Genomic DNA, 19,023 nt, shown 5'->3' with positions numbered 1-19,023 from the left:
CAAATTAAATATTTCAAATCTATATTTAATGTTCCTTACCTTACTTATGAGGTAAATAGCTGTGTTATAAGAGGGATAATGTATAGGCAGCCGGTTGTTATTGCAGAAATAAGCCCCGACAGTGTATTCACTCAGGACCCGTTGCGAAGCGTCTTTTATTATATTATATTATATCTTATGCTTTATCTATGTATAATTTATTATCATCTTATTTTTGAGTTTTATGAAATATCCTGATGCTAGTGAAACATTAGTTCTGCATTTAAAATGTTTTTGCACTACTTTGTGTTTAACACTAAACAACTTTACATCTTGTTCAATATATGGAAATAAGAATTGAGTGCGTTATCCATTTCCATTGTCAAAATTGAAGTGCTTACATCTTAATCTCAACCTTTGTTGTGCATAGCTTTTTTTCTCACACACAATAACTGCACATAGTCACTGAAGTGAACATAAGTTTATTTATTGGTTTGTGATGTTCTTATAATCCTCCTATACATTACACCTGAGCAGCTCTCGGTCAGTCCCCTTACAGGGATACAGCCAAACATAGCTTATATTGCATTTGTTGTGTGTACCACCTCAGGGGGTGTTATTTAGCACCTGACATAAACCACTGTCAGTAAATGATTGACACCCTCATGTAAGACAGGGTGGTATGTATAGAGTTTGGATACGTGTGTTGTGTTCTTAGCAATAGAAAGACTCTTCAGGGAAAAGTGCAGGAATGTGTACGTGTGAATGAAGTGTTTGTCGGGCGGTAGGGTGATCGGTGTAGTGTCCCCTGGTAAGGCTAAGCTCTTAGTGGTGGATTCTGCGGATGGACTGGATCTGAGGGGTCTGGCTGTGGGAACCCCAGTTTTTCCAGTGCTGGTAGTCTCCGCTGTGCCTCTCACACTCCATAATGTACTGCCGGCCCCTGTATCCTGGGAACTCATAACACACAAAACTACAAACATAGACAGATGGAGGGAAAAGAATCAGCGATTGTATTGCTGTGATGAAATGATATAAAGAAACTTAGCTCATTTGACTGTTTTCTGCATTAAATCATCTTACTTAAAGGTGCAGTCTGTAAATTTTTTGACAGCAATACAATATAATATAGATAACTATGTTTTCAGTGGTGTATAAGACCTTACAAATGAACTGTATTGTTTTTATTACCTTAGAATGAGCCGTTTTTATCTACATACACCGCGGGTCCCCTTACGTGGAATCCGCCATTTTGCGGCATCATGTTTCTACAGTAGCCCTAAACGGACAAACTGCTCTACAGAGGGCGTTTGTCACTACGATGAGACAAACGCGTTTCAGGCGATGACATGTTTGTCTTGTGACGCTACCGTAGGTTCTCTATGTGCTTTGAAAGAGAGGATTCAATTCGCAACCTCACCACTAGATGCCGCTAAAATCTACAAACTGCACCTTTAATGTAAAGAACATTCTTAAATTATCTTTAATATTGACTGAGTAAGAGCATGTCAAAGATCGAAATCAATGTGAAATCAATTATTATTATACATAATAAGAGAGTTAAACAGCTGTTTCTTGAATATTGACAGTCACCCCTGTCACAATAAACCCCAAAACATTTTAAAGCAAAAAGATTTTGACCAATAAATACCCAATAGCTAATATTTGGTAAAAAACAAAGAGGGTACTCACGCGCCACACTGCACATGCATGGAGCCCACTTCAGTTCCACACCATCCCATGGCTTGCAGAGAGGGGTAATCATCACACAGCTCTGCACTACGGCCCAAAAAGTTCTCCTTCTCGAAGATGACCATGCGACTGCTTTGGTGAGACTAAAGACAGAACAAGAGAGAAAATATACAAATACATAAATACACACACACACATTAAACATGTTTTGAGATAAATGAAGATGATGTACTCACAGCACAGTAGACGGGTCTAAAGGACATAAGTCTCTCCACGTGGTATGACAGGTTTCCACTGTAAGCATCCCAGTGAGGGTACTCTCCTCTCTCCAGGATGAACTGCTGTCCCTGGAAGTCATGGTGCTCATAACCCACCCAGCTATGGAAAGAAAGAGCATCCAGTCATACCACATACAGGGAAACAATGCTGTTGGCTGGACACGTACTTTGTGCAAAACACCCAGGCTCCACTCTCCACGCGAATGGACCGGATGTTGTCGAAGCCACATTGCTGGATGTTACAGCATTCTGAAGTGAACTCCTGACATTTTCCCTGGAAGTGTTCCTGTTCGAACACCGTCACCTACACCGGGAGCACAGAGGTTAGGTGTGTTATAATAGTTTTATTACATGTACTTTATATTGGTTGACATGTACAGTTGAGTTTACCTTGAAGAAAGGAGCCATTCCCATGCCAGAATTGATCATGGGCTGCATCATGCGGGATCGAGTGAATCTATACATCTTAATATCTAGTAAAAAATATAAAATATGTATTAATAAATAAATAAAACACTTTTGAACAAGGCAAGAAAACTGCAAAGAAACTGTACTTTGTTTTTAAAAATGAGTTTCTGCATTAGTAATAATATTTTTAATGAAAACTTTTTACAAATAATTTACATAGTATAATGCAAAACAATAAAAGTTGTATAAACCAAACAAAAAAATATTATTATAATTTGGCCATAATAAAAGTAATCTAGTTAGTTGTGAAGTAGACCCCACTCGTTTAATTACAGTGCCATGATCTCTTACAGTGTCTATGAGATGTAATTTGGCATCTTACCGTTTTAGTCACTAAGCTTGGGAGTGGCACGCGTCTGAACGCTTGTTTTGCGTAGAGCTTTGAGAGAACCTGGCGCTCCGGTTTTATACCGACCGACGCGCCCGCGCACGGATTTGCGCGCTCGGGCCATTGTGAAGTGGGCGCGCGTAGAGTGCACGCGAATGTCATCTCATCTGTAGGAGAGGCAGGCCAGCTCAGCACATACTATAGATGTGGCACACAGTGGCCGCGCGAGACTATTCACTGGGTTTGGGATGAAATGGGGGACACAAAGCTCCAGTATGTTCTGCTGGTCAGCAGTCTGAGCCACAATGAACCCAAAATACTGGGATTAGTTGAGCTGAGTGTTGAGAGGTAAAAACCAATGGAGCTGCTGTGGATGCATGAGGAAAGTTTGTTGTTCACAACATTTATCACTGTAAAAAGTGAATTTAAGTTTTTTTTTTTTTGGTATTACCAATTGAAGTATTTTTTTAAGTTGATCTAGCTTTTTCCTTTTTATAGTGTAAGCTTATATTTTTCATAAAAAAAGTTTACTGGCATACCCACACCAATAGGCTACCAGAATTAGCCTACTAAATATATTTTTACCCAGATTTACCCAAATTAACATTTTAGAATAATTATAAAGTCATCCAAACCGTAAAAGAATAGAAATATGGGAATTATACAGTGCACTTTGCTGAGTTATTCTCAATCCAGATTTGGGTCGAAAAGGGACAAGCCCAGCCGTTGTTGTTTATATTTTGTTTATATTTGACCCAATAATGGGTTAAGCAACAGCAGATAACTCCGGGACAGATCTGCACCGGATCCAGGCCGAAGTCAGCGAGCGGCTCCGGCCCAGAATTGTCTAGGGGGCTGACTCGTCCATTTTTGACTCACGTTGGGTTGAAAATAACCCAGCATTTTTTAGATTGTTACTATAAATGTAACAGAAATATCTTAAACGTTAAACATATCAAAATGATTTTATGTACTAACATCTCATATAGATATTTTCAGTGTTGGGGAAAGTTACTTTTAAAAGTAATCCATTACAATATTAAGTTACTCCCAAAAAAATAACTAATTGCGTTACTTAGTTACTTTTCATGGAAAGTAATGCTTATGTTACTTTTAAGTTACTTTTGCGTTACTTTTTCTTGGCTGAGGCTTGATCTCTTTCAGGCCTTGCAGGTGTTTTTTGTGACTGAAAAGTTCTGCATTCAGAAAGTGCATATTTCATCACAAAAATGTTGAACTATGGCCTGCCATCTCAGTTTCTGACTTAAACTGTTCCCACACAGGCGTGTACGCATAGAGTGCATAATGTGACTACGTTTAGTTTAATTCAGTACATATTTTTTATCAAATTAATTAAACAAAAAAAGTAACTTGCATTACTTTTTAAAAAAGTAACTCAAATATTAATATGTACATTTAAAAAGTAATGCGTTTTTTTTACTCGTTACTTAAGAAAAGTAAAATTATTACCTAATGCACGTTACTTGTAATGCGTTACCCTCAACACTGCACATTTTCTCAACCAACTTCATAAGGTTGTACCTGAGAGGCTTTTTTAAGATACAGACATTACCAATAATGCTCGGGATTGTTGGCTGGTTTTCCTTCACTATCCAGTCTCACCCAACCATTTAAAAATGTAAATAAATTTGTATGTATGAGTAAATTTATAAGACATTAATAAGACTTTCATAAGATTTTACTGATAATGAAAGCATAGTTAACACAATAGTACCCTGTTTTATATCTAGTTTTATTTTAAACTAATCCTCACTTCCATATAAAAGTTAATGGTGCAACTATTAAAAGCACCCACTGTAAAAAATATGCTGCATTTTTGTCAAATCAACATATATTTTTTATGTTACTTTAACTTATACTAACTTTTATCAATACACACCCAAAGGGTACTGATAAAGAAAAGTCCATTCATGGCTAGACAATTAAAAACTGGAGATTGTCCAAGATTGAAGATATATAATTGTGTAATGAGTTGTTTTCACTGATTCATTTATATGTCTTACTATCTCTAACACACTCTTTCTTTGTGCTGATGACGTGAGGCTTTTCTGTGAATATGCTGAATGCTGCACATTTTGTTGTCTCATTGTAATCCCCATAGACTCAGCGCCAGGGTATAAGAGCTGGGGGCACAACCGGACACAAACACTCTCAGAGTAAACCCTGGGTACGGACACGCGCACTCAACACACAGGTAAGACAGAAAAATATCCACTCACACATACATAAAACTTGCATTAAAAGTAGTAGTTCACGTAAAATAGTCTTTTGCATATTTTATCCACAATGTCCGATCTGTTCTGTTTTCCATATATAAAATAAAAAGAGATGCTTCTTATTGTCTTTTTATTTAAAAAAATATATATACGGTAAACCATTTTTTTCCTTTTTGGAGAGTAAGGTTTTTTTTAGTTCAGCATGACATTTCTCCCAATTTATTTTTAGGATAAGTTTGCTCCAAAGATGAGCCACATCCACAGCCAAATTTGTATATACTAAATCGCTCTTTTATCCCCTCTCTGTCCTACAGCATAGATTTGAATAAAATACATATAATGTGGTATACGCCACAATTTCTATATTTTATATAAAAATTAATAAATTTTTTATAACTTAGTACTTATTTTATTATTTTACTCCAGGCATCATGTCTTCCAGTGGAGATAAAAAGACCGCCTCCCAGACTGACGGCAGGGCAGCCCAGACCAAGAAGTCCGAGATGGGCATGATGTCCTACAAGGTAAAACTATATGAAAATGTAAACATGCTTGAAGGTTGGACTCAGTCTTGTACTAACAGCTTTCTCTCTCTCTGTTAGATGTATGTGTTTGACCAAGAAAATTTCCAGGGGCGTATGATTGAGATTAACGCTGAGTGCATGAATGTTTGCGATATGGGCATGGACAGAGTTCGCTCTCTACGTGTGGAGTGCGGTCCGTAAGTAACTCTGTATATTTTGTATGTATATTACAAAGTCATAAAAGAAGAAACAAGTCACTACTCACTCTTTTTATTTTATTCTGTAGTTTTGTGGGCTTTGAGCAGATGAACTTCTGCGGAGAGATGTACATCCTGGAGAAGGGCGAGTATCCTCGCTGGGATTCTTGGAGCAACTGCCAGAAGAACGACTACCTGCTTTCCTTCAGACCCATCAGAATGGTGCGTAACACGCAGTGCTCTCCTACATTCAATCTTTGTGTTCATCTAACAAAACACATGGCTTTTTCTCTCAAAGGACCCTGAGAAGCACAAGATCTGCCTGTATGAGGTGGGTGAATACAAGGGCCGCAAGATGGAGATCATGGACGATGACGTTCCCAGCCTGTTCTCATATGGGTTTACAGATAGGGTCGGCAGCATCATGGTCAGCTGTGGAACGTAAGTAGCTTATATGCCCCAAATTCACATACAGTTAATTTAAATTATTTATTTCAGTGTAAATCGTACAAAGTTTTAAATAATCCCTGGCCTTGGTTTTCTCAGCTGGGTTGGTTATCAGTACCCCGGATATCGTGGCAGCCAGTACCTGCTGGAGAAGGGCGAATACAGACACTTTAATGAGTACGGTGCCCGTTGGCCTCAGTTCCAGTCTGTGAGGCGTATCCGCGACATGCAGTGGCACCCCCACGGCTGCTACACCATGGCCAGCAAGTGAGGGCCGGACCAGGAGAGGAAGAGGAGGGGTGGACGAGAGGGAGAGGGCCGCAAGAGAAAGGAGAGGAGAAAAGATATCTGAGGGGCTGCATCTTCCCCATGTTGCCGTGTTATGAGGGGTGGATGTTAAATGGATGACAGACTCCCTGGCTCACCTTGCTGGTCACAAGGCCGAACATGCCCAGCAGGTCTCTATGTTTCTCTGTTGGTTGCAGAGATAACCATACATCCCTCTTACTCGCTAGTTCCTCTCTTTCTCTCCTGCGTCATAGCTTTTTTCACCTTTCATTATTTATTGTTATCCGTTCATTTACCTTCCCACAAACCCCCTTTCTTCAGGAGAATGGAAAGAGGGAGAGAGAGACGAAGGGATGAGGAGAGGAAAGCTCCCGTGCCCTATGTATCTCCCTTTGCCTGCTGTACAAAATCCTGCTGCTCATCTTTTCAATAAATCTTTGTGAATCTATCATTTGGTGCGTTGTATTTTATTTAAATATAAAATAATACATGATAAGTGGATAAAAAATACATTTGTATTTTAGGAGAGTCAAGCTTTTCATATTTTAACTATGAGTTTTTTTTATGGAGGATGTCAGAAAGTCACTTTGGTAAGCCTTTAAACTTCCACAAAATACTGGGTTGTTTCAACCCATGGTTGGGTAAAATATGGACAAACCTAACCACTAGGTTAAATTAACCTCTATATTTTAACCAATTATGGGTCGAAACTACCCATCATATTTAGAGTGTAGTCAGCAGATGGCGCTATTGCTGCGCTAAATTAACTGCTACACTCTCCGAAATAAAGGTACAAAAGTTGTCACTGGGACAGTACCCTTTCAAAAAGGTACACCTTTGTACCTAACAAAGTGCATATTAGTACTTTAAAGGTACATATTGGCAGTTCAAAGATAAATATTTGTACCTAAATGGTACATATTACGACCTTTTATACTGCCTCAGTGACAGCTTTGTAGGCTACCTTCATTTTTGAACGTGTACGGTTTACCGAAGTGTTTCTGTTATTTGCTTTGTGATATCTTGCTTATAAGCCAGGACTGTTACCACTAAAAATAAATAAGTGCATGATGTCCATAGTGTTTCAGTTGGGGTAATGTTTTGGATGAGCTTCTTTGAGAAGATCATTAAACAGAGGATCTCACATGCCAAACACAAATAAAGTTTGTAGTCTTTACTGTAAATATAATTTAAAATGCTGGATGCTTGATAACTTGGTTATCTGCTGGCAAAAGAAAAAATAAACAAGTAATTAACCAAACAATTTTATTTAAAAAAAAATGAAACACTAAATTGAGTGTCACACAGTTCATAATCAGACAAATGCAACTCTGCATAAATTACATTGAAATAATCATTAATATAATATTTTCAGAAAAAACACTTTCTGTTCTTTTTGTTTAAATATTGCTTAATACATGTTGTACAGTAAAATCAAAATTTTCATTTATAATATGAAATGGAAAAAAGGAATTTACTTTAAGAAATAGTCTATACACTGTAAAAAATACTTTGCTGCCTTAAATTTTTTTGTTAAGTCAACCTAGACTCACAAGTCATGTCAACAGAGATTAGTTGTCACAACTTATAAAATATAGTTGAGAAAAGTCAACTTAATTTTATAAGTTATAACAACTCACCTGTAGTTATGACAACTAATCTCTAGTCAAGATAAATAATGGTAAGTTGAAATGACTTGTAAATCCGAGCTAATTCAACAAAAAATGTCAAGGCAGCAAAGTATTTCTACAGCGCAGCGGCCATTTTTGCACTTAATTAAGTCTCATAATGAAATTAAAGTCTTGTGTGAAATTTCCTTGTGGCTTGGATCAGCGTGACATCATCCTCACAAACTCTGAAGGGTTTAATAATTTAGGAAACAGAAAAAAAAAGAGTTGGAGATGTTACCAAAATAAAAATCATAAGATACACAAATATTTGTGGTCATCATTTATATCAAACGTTTTCTCACCTTCAAAATCAACCTGTCCATCACCATTGAGGTCGGCGTCACGGAGAATGTCTTCAATGTCTCTGGAATTCAGCTGTTCTCCCATCAGCTTTTTCATGGCTTCTCTTAACTCCATGATACTGATTTGCCCATCGCCATTAGAGTCAAACTGCACACCGGTAAAATGCTGATATAAGGGAACTGAAGTCTGCAATTATGTCGTGTACGTGTGAGAACGAATGTGTGTACCTCTTTAAAAGCATCTCTTAGCTCTTTGACTCCGATCATGTCTGCTGTCTCTGCCAGCATTTTTGGACCCATAAGCTCTACAAAGTCTTCAAAGTCAATTTTACCTCCACCTTTAAAGAAATAATCAAATGCTGTCATTCATATACAGTGTGGTGCAAATGTTAAAGGGACACTCAACTTTTCTTGAGAATATGGTAACTCTCCAGCTCCCAGTTAAACATTAGATCTTTCACAGTTTTTGAATCCATTCAGCCGATCCACGGGTCCGGCGGCACCACTTTTAGCATAGCTTAGCACAATCCATTGAATCTTATTAAACCATTAGCATCGCACTAAAAAATAACCAAAGATTTTAATATTTTTCCTATTTAAAACTTGACTCTTCTGTAGTTACATACTAAGACTGATGGAAAATTAAAATTTGCGATTTTCTAGTCAGATATGTCTAGGAACTATACTCTCATTCTGGCGTAATAATCAAAGACTTTGTTGCCGTACCATGGCTGCAAGAGGTGCAATGATATTACGCAGTGCCTGAAAACAGTCCACTGCTATTGAAAGTTACCAAGGGGACCACTTTCAGATACTGCATAATCTTTTAGTGCGATGCTAATGGTCCAATCAGATTCAATGGATTGTGCCAAGCCATGCCAAAAATGGCACCGCCAGACCCGGAGATCGGCCGAATGGATTGCAAAACGTAAAAATTAAATGTTTAATTCTAGGTGAGCTGGAAAACCAGCACACTCCCAAAAAAAGTAGAGCGTCCCTATAAGACCACATGTAAAAATGCTCTCTTAGTATTATTTTGGTATCTAGTACTGTACAGTATGTTCCTCTTTTACTGACATGCATTCGAATAAGCATATATTTGCACACGTTTGTGCATAACCTGATGATCCAAGGATGAAAAAGGAAATCTAAAATATGATAATGAATAACGATAACAAATTTGCTCATAAATTATTGCGACTTAAAATAGTGCAGAAACTAAAATATATGTGACCCTGTCTGTAAAATCCAGGCTAAAGTCTTATAATCTGATTTTGAAATTATGAGCATCCAATTCTGATCTCATTCATTAACTTCAATCGTTGACATGACCTTATACTCAGTTTCACTGATTCATATTTTTACAAAATGTTCTTTATATTATATAGGATGATTTTATGTAGAAAACAGTAAATCTAAATTTCTAAAATAAAATTTTTTATTTAGCTACATTTTTGTCAAATCAACATATATTTTTATGCTACTTTAACTTATCAAATTAAAGGTGCAGTGTGTAAATTTTAGCGGCATCCAGTGGTGAGGTTGCGAATTGCATCCAACGGCTCAGTCCACTGCTCATCCTTCGTTTTGAAACGCATAGAGAAGCTATGGTACCCGCCACTGGAAAAAGATGTAATTGACGGAGACAACTTAATAAAAAAAGTTTGTCCATTAAGGGCTTCTGTAGATTCATGGCGGCACAAAATGGTGACTTCCACGTAAGGGGACCCTCTGTGTATGTAGAAAAAAAAGTCTCATTCTAAGGTAATAGAAACATAACAGTTCATTATAAAAAGGTCTTTATACACCCCTGATAATTTAGTTTTGAATATTATTTTGCATTTCTGTCAAGAGATCCTTCTAAAAATTACACTCTGCACCTTTAAGTTAAACAACTAGTTTTTATAAGTTATCTCAACTTTTCACAAGTCAAAACTTAAAATAGTAGGTTCTTGCTGCATTTATTTTTTACAGTGTGGGTTCAGACATGGGTCACATTTTCTTCGTTTGCCATAACCTTTGTTTCTGTTGCTTTTTTATAATCAAACATTTTCCATATCAGATTTTCGGTGCTGATGTCACTCACTGATTTGTTGACTCAGTTCAATGAGTTCCATCTCTGTCGGCATGTATCCCATATTTCGCATGCATTCGCCCAGGTCCGTGCAGTGTATGTATCCTTTATTCCTATCAAACTCTTTAAAGGCTTCTCTTAGTTCTATAAGCACATAAAAGTTGATACATAGATTACAATGCTCTCGAAACTGATCATTGTGTGACGTGTGTGCTTTTTGTGAATACCTTCGATTTCTTCTGGACGCAGTTCTCGGTCCTGTTTGATCAAGGCAGAAAGAAAAACAAAGATATGAGGGTAAACATAATGCATTTAACACCTGACTCCTCTCGCTCTTTTTCTGAATCATTCAATAGACCTAAACAAAACACGTGAGTAGGCATATAGAAATAAAATATGTACTTATTAAAGTAAAGATAGATCTCATGAAACTAAACATTTTTGAAGGTTGGTACCATTGTGTTAAAATGTGGTGATATAGATTACATACTATAGGAAAGTTGCCTGGCAACAGATGTACTGTAGTTAAGGAGATTTAGAAGGTTTAACTTGAGGAGATACACACAAAATTGTCCGGAGAGTGGATGAGGTTAAATGGAGTGCCGTATGAGAAAATCCTGATGGAAAAGCTGATTCGTGTTTATAGCACTGATTCTTTTCTCAGTTGAAGTCTCATACTTTGTTCAATTCATTACAATTTAAAAAAACATCGCAATTCATGTGACCATCCATTCACAATACATTCATTCAGCTTGAGCAAATCTTTAAATCATTGTAACAATTCAATATAATAGCAAATTTTAACAATAGACCTTAGTCATAAATATTATATTTAAAATGATGCAGTTGGAAGAAAAGCAAGAAGTCTGTTTAATGAGCACTGTCTTGTGTTTATCAACAACAAATTTTTTTGGCTGAACACATAATGCCACGCCACAAAACAGTAAAAAATGTATTGCGTCATAAAGAATGGCATCTACCGTAGGTTTAACAACTTTTCAGAGATTAAATAAATCTGCAATCACTACTGGATGCTTCAACATGCATTTCATATCTTTGGATATCCTGAACGCTCTTTCACAACAAAACACATTAGTGGATGAGATCAAATGTAACAAACAGTATGAGCCACAAGTATGATAATAACATTGTGCTGTAAAGAGTGATGCAGATGATGTCATGTTAATATTAATGCATAGATAATGATGTCTTAGTTGTAGTTTTTACATACGAGCTGTGACTTCACGAAGCCTTGTCTTAGGAAGATGCATGCTGGTCCGACGATGTTATGTAGCATTGTGCAGTTTTGGACTAATGCATTTAATGACTCCTTAAACTCAGATGCAACTTCCTTTTCTCCATCTGCTACTCCAGGTGGGCGGAGCCCTGGTGTCACCACCCTGTGCCATTTATCCTCAGTCACACCCTTAGGGTGGGGCCAAATTTTATTTTGAGACAATCTAATTAAGGACAGTTTAGTAAATTTGCCTTGAACTACGAACTATGATGTAGACATCTAAATTAGGTAAAGGTATCCTCTCACTTCGTCACATACTTACAAATCTGACTTAACATAAAAAGACAGTTAGTTAGAGACACAGATACACAAGCCCTGACCTTTAAATAATAAATGTCTTACCTTGCTCATTTTGTTTTTCATTGTTGCTTTGGTGCAGTTTCCCATGATTCAGAACTGATGACGCTGCACAGCTTTTCTTATATGCCCTCCTTTCAGCGTTATTATGTTCCTAATTCATTAAGTGAAATGCCGACATGACATTCGCCTGCTTTCATATTCAGAACACAAAGTGTTTTTTTACTTCACAGCTATTTAAATTCCTCCCAAAACAGTAAAAGATTTAAACATTTGCGTTCTCTATTCTTCATTCGCTTTAAATTTTCTGACAAAGCAAGAATAATCATGACATCGTCATTTCACAGAATAAACAAATGTCTCCCTAATCTATTTATCTGTCTCACTGCCTTCAGATTGCAGTCCCATACAAATGATTTTATGTGCAAGTTGAGAGAGTAAAGGATTGGGGGGTAAAGGGAGGGTGAGAATTGGATGAGAAAACTAGAAGCTTTTTTAATCCCTCCATCTCAGATTAAAGACGCAAAGACATGGGATGATGAGATGGAGAAAAGGAGAAAGAAAGATTTGACAATCAATAGTGAGGTGGTACGAATGATAAGAGTTTGAGTATATCCATTAATTAAACAATATTTAGTTATTTTAAGATTATTATTATTATTATTATTATCGGTCAATAACCATGCATGACCATTTAAAAGAAATGCTATATCCTCTATGTGTCATTGCCATGATATCATTTTGGCCAATGAGATGTAAACAATATTGTGTCTTTGGTGTGATAATTCCAGTCTAAACAAAAACACATTTTTGGCCAGACGAAAGAGACAAACTCTACTTAATCCACATTCATTTGAATAAATCCCAGCAGCTTTACTCTGTGTGAGAAGCCTGTGAATTCTGCTTTAATCCACACACACACATGTGCACACACATCAATAATAAAAGTGTGTCACCATGATGGTTTTTTGTATATCTTTATGCTCCGCAAATCTGCTCTGTATTATTTAACAACAGTAAAGCATGTGTAGTGTGATGTAGTGTTGGTAAATGTGCACATTTGGTTGCCATATCATATGTAGCATCCACAAAAGTTGAATCATTTGAGGTCACTGTATGAGTGACTGGAATTATGAATTTCCGAATGTGATCAAAATAACATCAAAATCTGATGTTAAATAGAACTGCAAAATATGTTAGTAGTAATAAAAATATAGTGCTCTGTAAATGTATAGCAAAAACAATTTTTGGGGTATATATGTCAACAGGGATCACAACATGCCTACAACAAATTTCATGTAGATGCATGTAATGTGTAATGGGATTAATTGATCGAATTTATTATTAAAATGCATAGGAATTAAACTACTTTTTTTCTCACATATTTAGGCAAAAGCAAGTCTTGTATCCAGTTCAATACTATATTTTATTATAAGTATAATCAGATGTCAGACTAATTAACTTAGGTTGTATTTGTTATTATTCATGTTAATTTCTGCATTTAATACATTTATAAATTCAAGCATTGTAACTAGTAACATTAATGCACCACACTATATAAAAGATTTGTTGGTTCTTAACTTTAAAAAGTAAGTTATCCGGATGCCTTAAACATATAAGTTAAATAAAAAAAGTAAAAATTGTTGTGTCAACTAATAACTCAAGACAACCAGGTAACTTGCTTTTTTAAGTTAAACCATATTTTTTAGAGTGCATGCACTAAAATGAATAACTCTATTGACTCTAACTAGCATTAACAAGAATTAAAATGTGCTGAAAAACTATATTCTTCATTGTTTGGTAATGTTAGCTAATGCATTTACTATAATGCATTTATGTTTACAAGCTGTTTTTTAAGTGTTGCCGTTTAATATCCATTCTCAAGTGACTTAAACCAACGTATAAAGTTTCATCGAAAACTTTCAAGAAGATTCATTCAATATTAACGCAATGATTCCTAACTCCATCATTCTAAACTTCTGCGCAGCTATCCATGTCTCCAAGCCAATTAAATAATGATGAAAATAGCAAACAATGATCCCTCTTCCAGGAAGGTGAGTGGGCAAGATTGTGTTTCTAGTGTGCTCACCACTGGTGATCCAAGCTCAATATCAAGTGAATAGGACTGGAGCAAGATTATCCTGGTGTAGGAACGCAACACCGAAATACTAAAGTCAGGTCATCAGAAGCTGAACCATGAGAAGAGACTAGTTAGAACAGCCCCTTAACCTGTTATTTTGTGTCTGGCAGGCATCTAACTACTTAGAAATGAAGTAGTTCATTATATCTATCTATAGTGTATGTTTTAACCCATGGCTGGTTAAAATAAGGACAACAAACCCAACAGCTGATTTAACTTAAAGGGATAGTTCACCCAAAAATATCCGTATTTGACCCAAATCCATTGTAGGCTCATGACTGCTCATCCGAGGGGCGCAAATTCAAAATAAGTGTTCGGAGTGTCATGTGTGTTGCATGCTTGCGTTTTCAAAATATGTGTTTGTTGTGTCATGTGAACCATGTGCATCACGTGTTTTGTCAGGGTGGGTGCCTGCTGCACATGTGTCAAAGCCGTTTATGATAAAAGAGACGCTCACGTTCAAGACACTCCCTTAACGGTAAACTCTGATTACGCATGAGATTATGTGAGTACCTGGCAAACGCGAGCGTCTCTTTTATCATAAACCCTTTAGGCGCATCTACAGCAGGCACCTATCTCGACAAGACACACTTGCACATAGGATCTCTCAACGCTCAGAACACATATTTTAAAATGACGAACCACACACATGACGGGCTACATACATGTTGTGGCGAACTTCGCATTGAGCGCCCTCAAAAAAAGAAGTCACCGGCCGCCACTGCCCAAATCTAAGGCATGGGTTAATTTAAACCAAATGACTGGGTTTGTCTAACTTTACCAAACCATTTAGTTACTACCGGTTTTTGAAACAACCCAGCCATTTTTAGAGGGTAGTAGACAGGGGTTTTAAAGGGCGTCCCGCAAGGGTGTGTGTTGGTCAAAAAGAAAGTCTTACTTGGCCGAAAACAGATTGGACAATTTCTTCAAGATCCATTTCCTCATTCTTCTTCGATTCCCCAGTCTCACCAGGTGCCTCTTCATCTCCTTTCTCATCATCTTTAGCACTATTGAGAGCTTGAACGGCCTTATTTCTTTTCTTTCCCGTTTTAGCTTTTGTATTACTGGTAAATGCCTCCACCACACCCATTTCAACTTGTTTCCTCTGCTTCTCCACCTTCTTCTTAATCGCAGCCTGGACCTGTCAAAATGCACATCGAATCAAAAAAATTAACCAGGGAAAGTTATTAAGTTACTGATAACTATAACTAATTATAATAAAAAAGTTATATGTAACTTCTATTTCTCAACAAGCACAAGCAGAACTACAATAAGGATCAAACAGGTTTCTTGAACACTCTCCTTGTCCTCCATTAGTTGGACAAACAGATAGCCCCGCCCCAAACTCATGCCGTTGAATGGGAGCTCACAGAACCACAGTGTTTAGACGTTTTAGGAGTTTTAACCAACCAATAAACTACTTTTAGTTGGCTATTCACATTAAGCTTGGACAGGACATCTGCATCATTACATTGGTGCAAATATTTTTACATGCAATGCAACCAAGCTATACATTTTCTAAGTACATCAATGGGAACCCACAGAGCATCATCATGCTATACCAGGTGAACAACAGGAAAGTAGTAACAGTTTGACATTTTATAGCCATTTTATAGTCGCAGACACATATACAGACATTACATAGGCCTACCTGTTTTGCTGTTCTCTCCTGTGGAGCGGTCATTCCTGGGCTACCTTGCACACCTGCCGATCCTTCTCGAATAATCATGAACATCGCTGCAACAATAGCACGGCTCTCTTCCTCTTCTTTGTCTCTCTCTCACACACAGTAAGACAACACCTGTTTTACCCCTCCCAATATGGGCCTATTTGAAGTTTCCTCAGAACAATGACAGTTGTACTTCTAAGAATTTTATTCTGCAACTCAAAGTGTTTTCGTGAAGTTTTCAGCAGTACATCAGCATCCTTTTCAAAAATCCATAGAAATATATTCAAACCTCTGCCACATTTTTTAATATTTCAAAATTTGATGTCCTCCGGTAGAATCTAACAGTTCTCATTAGTCTCTGCTTCTCTCTTAGCAAACAGAAAGATTGTGTTTGGTCCAGCCGGATGAAGATGGACTGAAGTATAACATGTCTTTTGGTGGCCTTCTTACATTCGGGTGACACACTATACATCCGATACCTTTCTCTCCTTACCTTTCGTTCTTCCTCTGTGTCATGTTTTTTTTTTACAAAGTTAAGGGCTGTATACTGATGTGGATTGGATTGTTAACAAGTACCAGGTTGGGTGAAATCTGACAAACAAATTTGGCATAACCAATATATTACATGTTTATAAAAAAAGATACTCGATGCCACACAGAACCCCTTAAATAACTTTATGAGCAATATTCATGTATACTGAGACACTTTGACAAAAAGTGTCCCAATGTACTTGAATTCACCCTATAGTGCTTATATTTGTAAAAGGAAGCATTGACAGTCATAAATGTTTATACATTAAAGAAATAGTTCACCAAAAAAATGAAAATTCTGTCATCATTTACTCACTCTCATGTTGTTAGAAACATGTATGCATTTATTTCCTCTGATGAACACGAAGGAAGATATTTTAAGTAATATTTTGAACCAAACCAATCAAAGGCCCCATTGACTTCCGTAGTATGCATTTAACCTCCTATGGAAGTCAATCGGGTATCTGATAATTTTGGTTACAAACATTCCTAAAATGCTACATATTTTGGATTATACTTTTTTGGTTAGGTCATTTGAAATCATAAAAAAATTGTCACAGCAGATTCATGGACATGAGCCCATACATCAACATCCTATACATGAACCGTCTCGTTAAAATGAATTAAACATCATAGGAAAGAGAACACCCTTGACTTTCTCAAGATCACTCGGCCTTCTCACTCCTGATTTAGAAACATTGCACATGCGCACATAGATGCTTCCAGTTGTTTTGTAAGGAATAATTGACGACGGGCCACCGAATTATAAGAAAACAATGCACACAGCGGGTGTGCATTATTTTCAAATAATTCAAAGGACCGGAGTCCATCATTCCTCTTATACCACGGTTACCACAAACATTGCTCTGGTGCCTATATTTAAGACATTTGACAAGTTAGGTGTGCGGTTATCTGAAATTAATGCATACCCACGGAACATTTCTCAGCCAATCAGAATACAGCATTCAACAGACAAGTGGTATAAGGAATAATAATCTCTTAGGTTGTTACACTTCAGATAATTTGCAATCTCACACACTAAATTATCTATTATGTGCATATTTCAAAATGTAATGTTAAATGTAGGAAAGAACTGCACATGTGTTACAAAGACATACATAATTTCATATTCCTATATTTGACCGCTGAATTGAAATGCAATATCTATTACTTAACACTTTAAATATTTATTTAATCAGTTAATATTTATAGCACAAAATCTCTCTCAAACTTTTTCACCTGTTGTATATTTGATAAAGAGCCACAGTCAGAAAGAAAGAAAACCTTTGCTGATTGAAAATGAAAGAGGAGATTAAAAAAGTGCTTGCATTTGTGCGTCACATGTGGTGACCTCAGAATAAACTTAGGGTAATGGGGGAGTAAAAAGGACACTGTTTGTTGACGACAAAACCGAAATGTAAAACTGCAGGATTGAGTAACAAGTCAATTTTACTTGGATATCTAATGACTGTCTTATTGTGTAATTGCGTAACAAATTAATGTAACACTGCCTATGTCCACATGTCTTTTTGTAGTGTGTTTGAAGATAATAAACCATAAATTTGTCTGTTTAGGTCCTTACACAGTGCCTTTTTTTCATGTTGTGGCACAGAAGATGGTATCAAGTTTACCCTATACATTTACCCTCAATTTCCATGCCGTTACATAAAGCCGTTACATAAAGCAAATGAAAAACTACTGTAAACGTATTGGATCATTTCCTTCTGTGCCAAATTTAGGTGTAGATATTTTATCTCAGCCCAGACATGCAAACCGTCTCGTTGAGATGAATTAAACATCACAGGGAAAAGAACACTCTTGACTTTCTCAAGTTCACTTGGCCTTTCTCATTTCTGATTCATAGCTATACTTCAGATAACCTATAATCCCACACACTAAATTATAATCCATGATGTTCATATTTTAAAATTAAATTAAAAATCTGTAAATAAAAATGTTTTTTATAGATTTAAAAAAATTGATTCAGTAGAAAAGCACTACACCTGTGTTACAAATACACCTTTTTAGAAAACGAATTGTTTTGGGAATAAAAATATATATATATATTTGTAAATAATAATCAATAAATCAAAAAAGTGCATGTGGACAATAATAAACCCTTGTTAAAGGAACACGCCCACATTTTGGGAATTTAACTTATTCACCGTATCCCCCAGAGTTAGATAAGTCCATACATACCTTTCTCATCTCCGTGCGTCCTGTAGCTCTGTCTAACGCAGCCCCCGCTAGCTTAGCTTAGCATAAAGACTGGAAGTGAATGGCTCCAGCTAGTATACTGCTTCCAATAAATGACAAAATAACGCAAACATTTTCCTATTTGTGTGTTGTGATTTGTGTGGTCACACCATGTACAAATAACAAGTTCATATGAGACACAGCGGTCTTTTAACAGTATACATACAATACTCAGAAGGTGAAGCACTGCTACTTGGGCGGAGTGAAATCGATCGAAATTAAGTCACAACTTCGAACATCGAGTTTAAAAAATGGAATAGTCAATGCTGCCACGCCCCATGTCACGTCCGTTCGGCTTGCCAAGTGGAAAAAAGCACACATGTTGAGTGCTGCGAGTCAACCTCCTCTA

At 36.7% G+C, this 19,023-nt stretch overlaps 3 protein-coding genes across 5 annotated transcripts; 1 reads left to right on the top strand and 2 right to left on the bottom strand.

The window, feature by feature from the left end:
• Positions 1-447: 447 nt before the first annotated feature.
• On the bottom strand, positions 448-2,860 carry cryba1l1 (crystallin, beta A1, like 1). Its single transcript, XM_055179028.2, has 6 exons — positions 2,740-2,860; positions 2,340-2,422; positions 2,135-2,253; positions 1,908-2,049; positions 1,672-1,814; positions 448-952 (listed from the first exon to the last, which is right to left on the bottom strand). The coding sequence occupies exons 2-6, from the start codon at positions 2,412-2,414 to the stop codon at positions 805-807; spliced, it is 627 nt and encodes a 208-aa protein (XP_055035003.1). The 5' UTR covers positions 2,415-2,422; positions 2,740-2,860; the 3' UTR covers positions 448-804.
• A 1,986-nt stretch (positions 2,861-4,846) lies between these two features.
• crybb1l1 (crystallin, beta B1, like 1) lies at positions 4,847-6,886 on the top strand. Its single transcript, XM_055179027.2, has 6 exons — positions 4,847-4,960; positions 5,409-5,506; positions 5,585-5,703; positions 5,793-5,925; positions 6,002-6,144; positions 6,250-6,886. Exons 2-6 carry the CDS (start codon positions 5,414-5,416, stop codon positions 6,419-6,421), a joined length of 660 nt encoding a protein of 219 aa, XP_055035002.1. The 5' UTR covers positions 4,847-4,960; positions 5,409-5,413; the 3' UTR covers positions 6,422-6,886.
• An 804-nt stretch (positions 6,887-7,690) lies between these two features.
• Positions 7,691-16,821, bottom strand: cabp2b (calcium binding protein 2b). Of its 3 annotated transcripts, XM_055178971.2 has the most exons (7): positions 15,870-16,821; positions 15,117-15,359; positions 10,712-10,742; positions 10,497-10,628; positions 8,639-8,748; positions 8,411-8,558; positions 7,691-8,293 (listed from the first exon to the last, which is right to left on the bottom strand). In XM_055178971.2, exons 1-7 carry the CDS (start codon positions 15,951-15,953, stop codon positions 8,268-8,270), a joined length of 774 nt encoding a protein of 257 aa, XP_055034946.1. In that variant the 5' UTR covers positions 15,954-16,821; the 3' UTR covers positions 7,691-8,267. The 3 variants fall into 3 exon arrangements, with proteins under 3 accessions (XP_055034946.1, XP_055034948.1, XP_055034947.2); XM_055178973.2 differs by lacking the exons at positions 15,117-15,359; positions 15,870-16,821 and adding an exon at positions 12,124-13,004; XM_055178972.2 differs by lacking the exons at positions 15,117-15,359; positions 15,870-16,821 and adding an exon at positions 11,716-12,076.
• Between the last annotated feature and the right edge of the window lie 2,202 nt (positions 16,822-19,023).

The sequence above is a fragment of the Misgurnus anguillicaudatus genome, chromosome 16 (genome assembly GCF_027580225.2).
Source record: "Misgurnus anguillicaudatus chromosome 16, ASM2758022v2, whole genome shotgun sequence".
NCBI lineage: Eukaryota > Metazoa > Chordata > Actinopteri > Cypriniformes > Cobitidae > Misgurnus > Misgurnus anguillicaudatus.
Note: the sequence above shows the minus strand (reverse complement) of the source record. Positions and strands in the feature narration are given on the sequence as shown.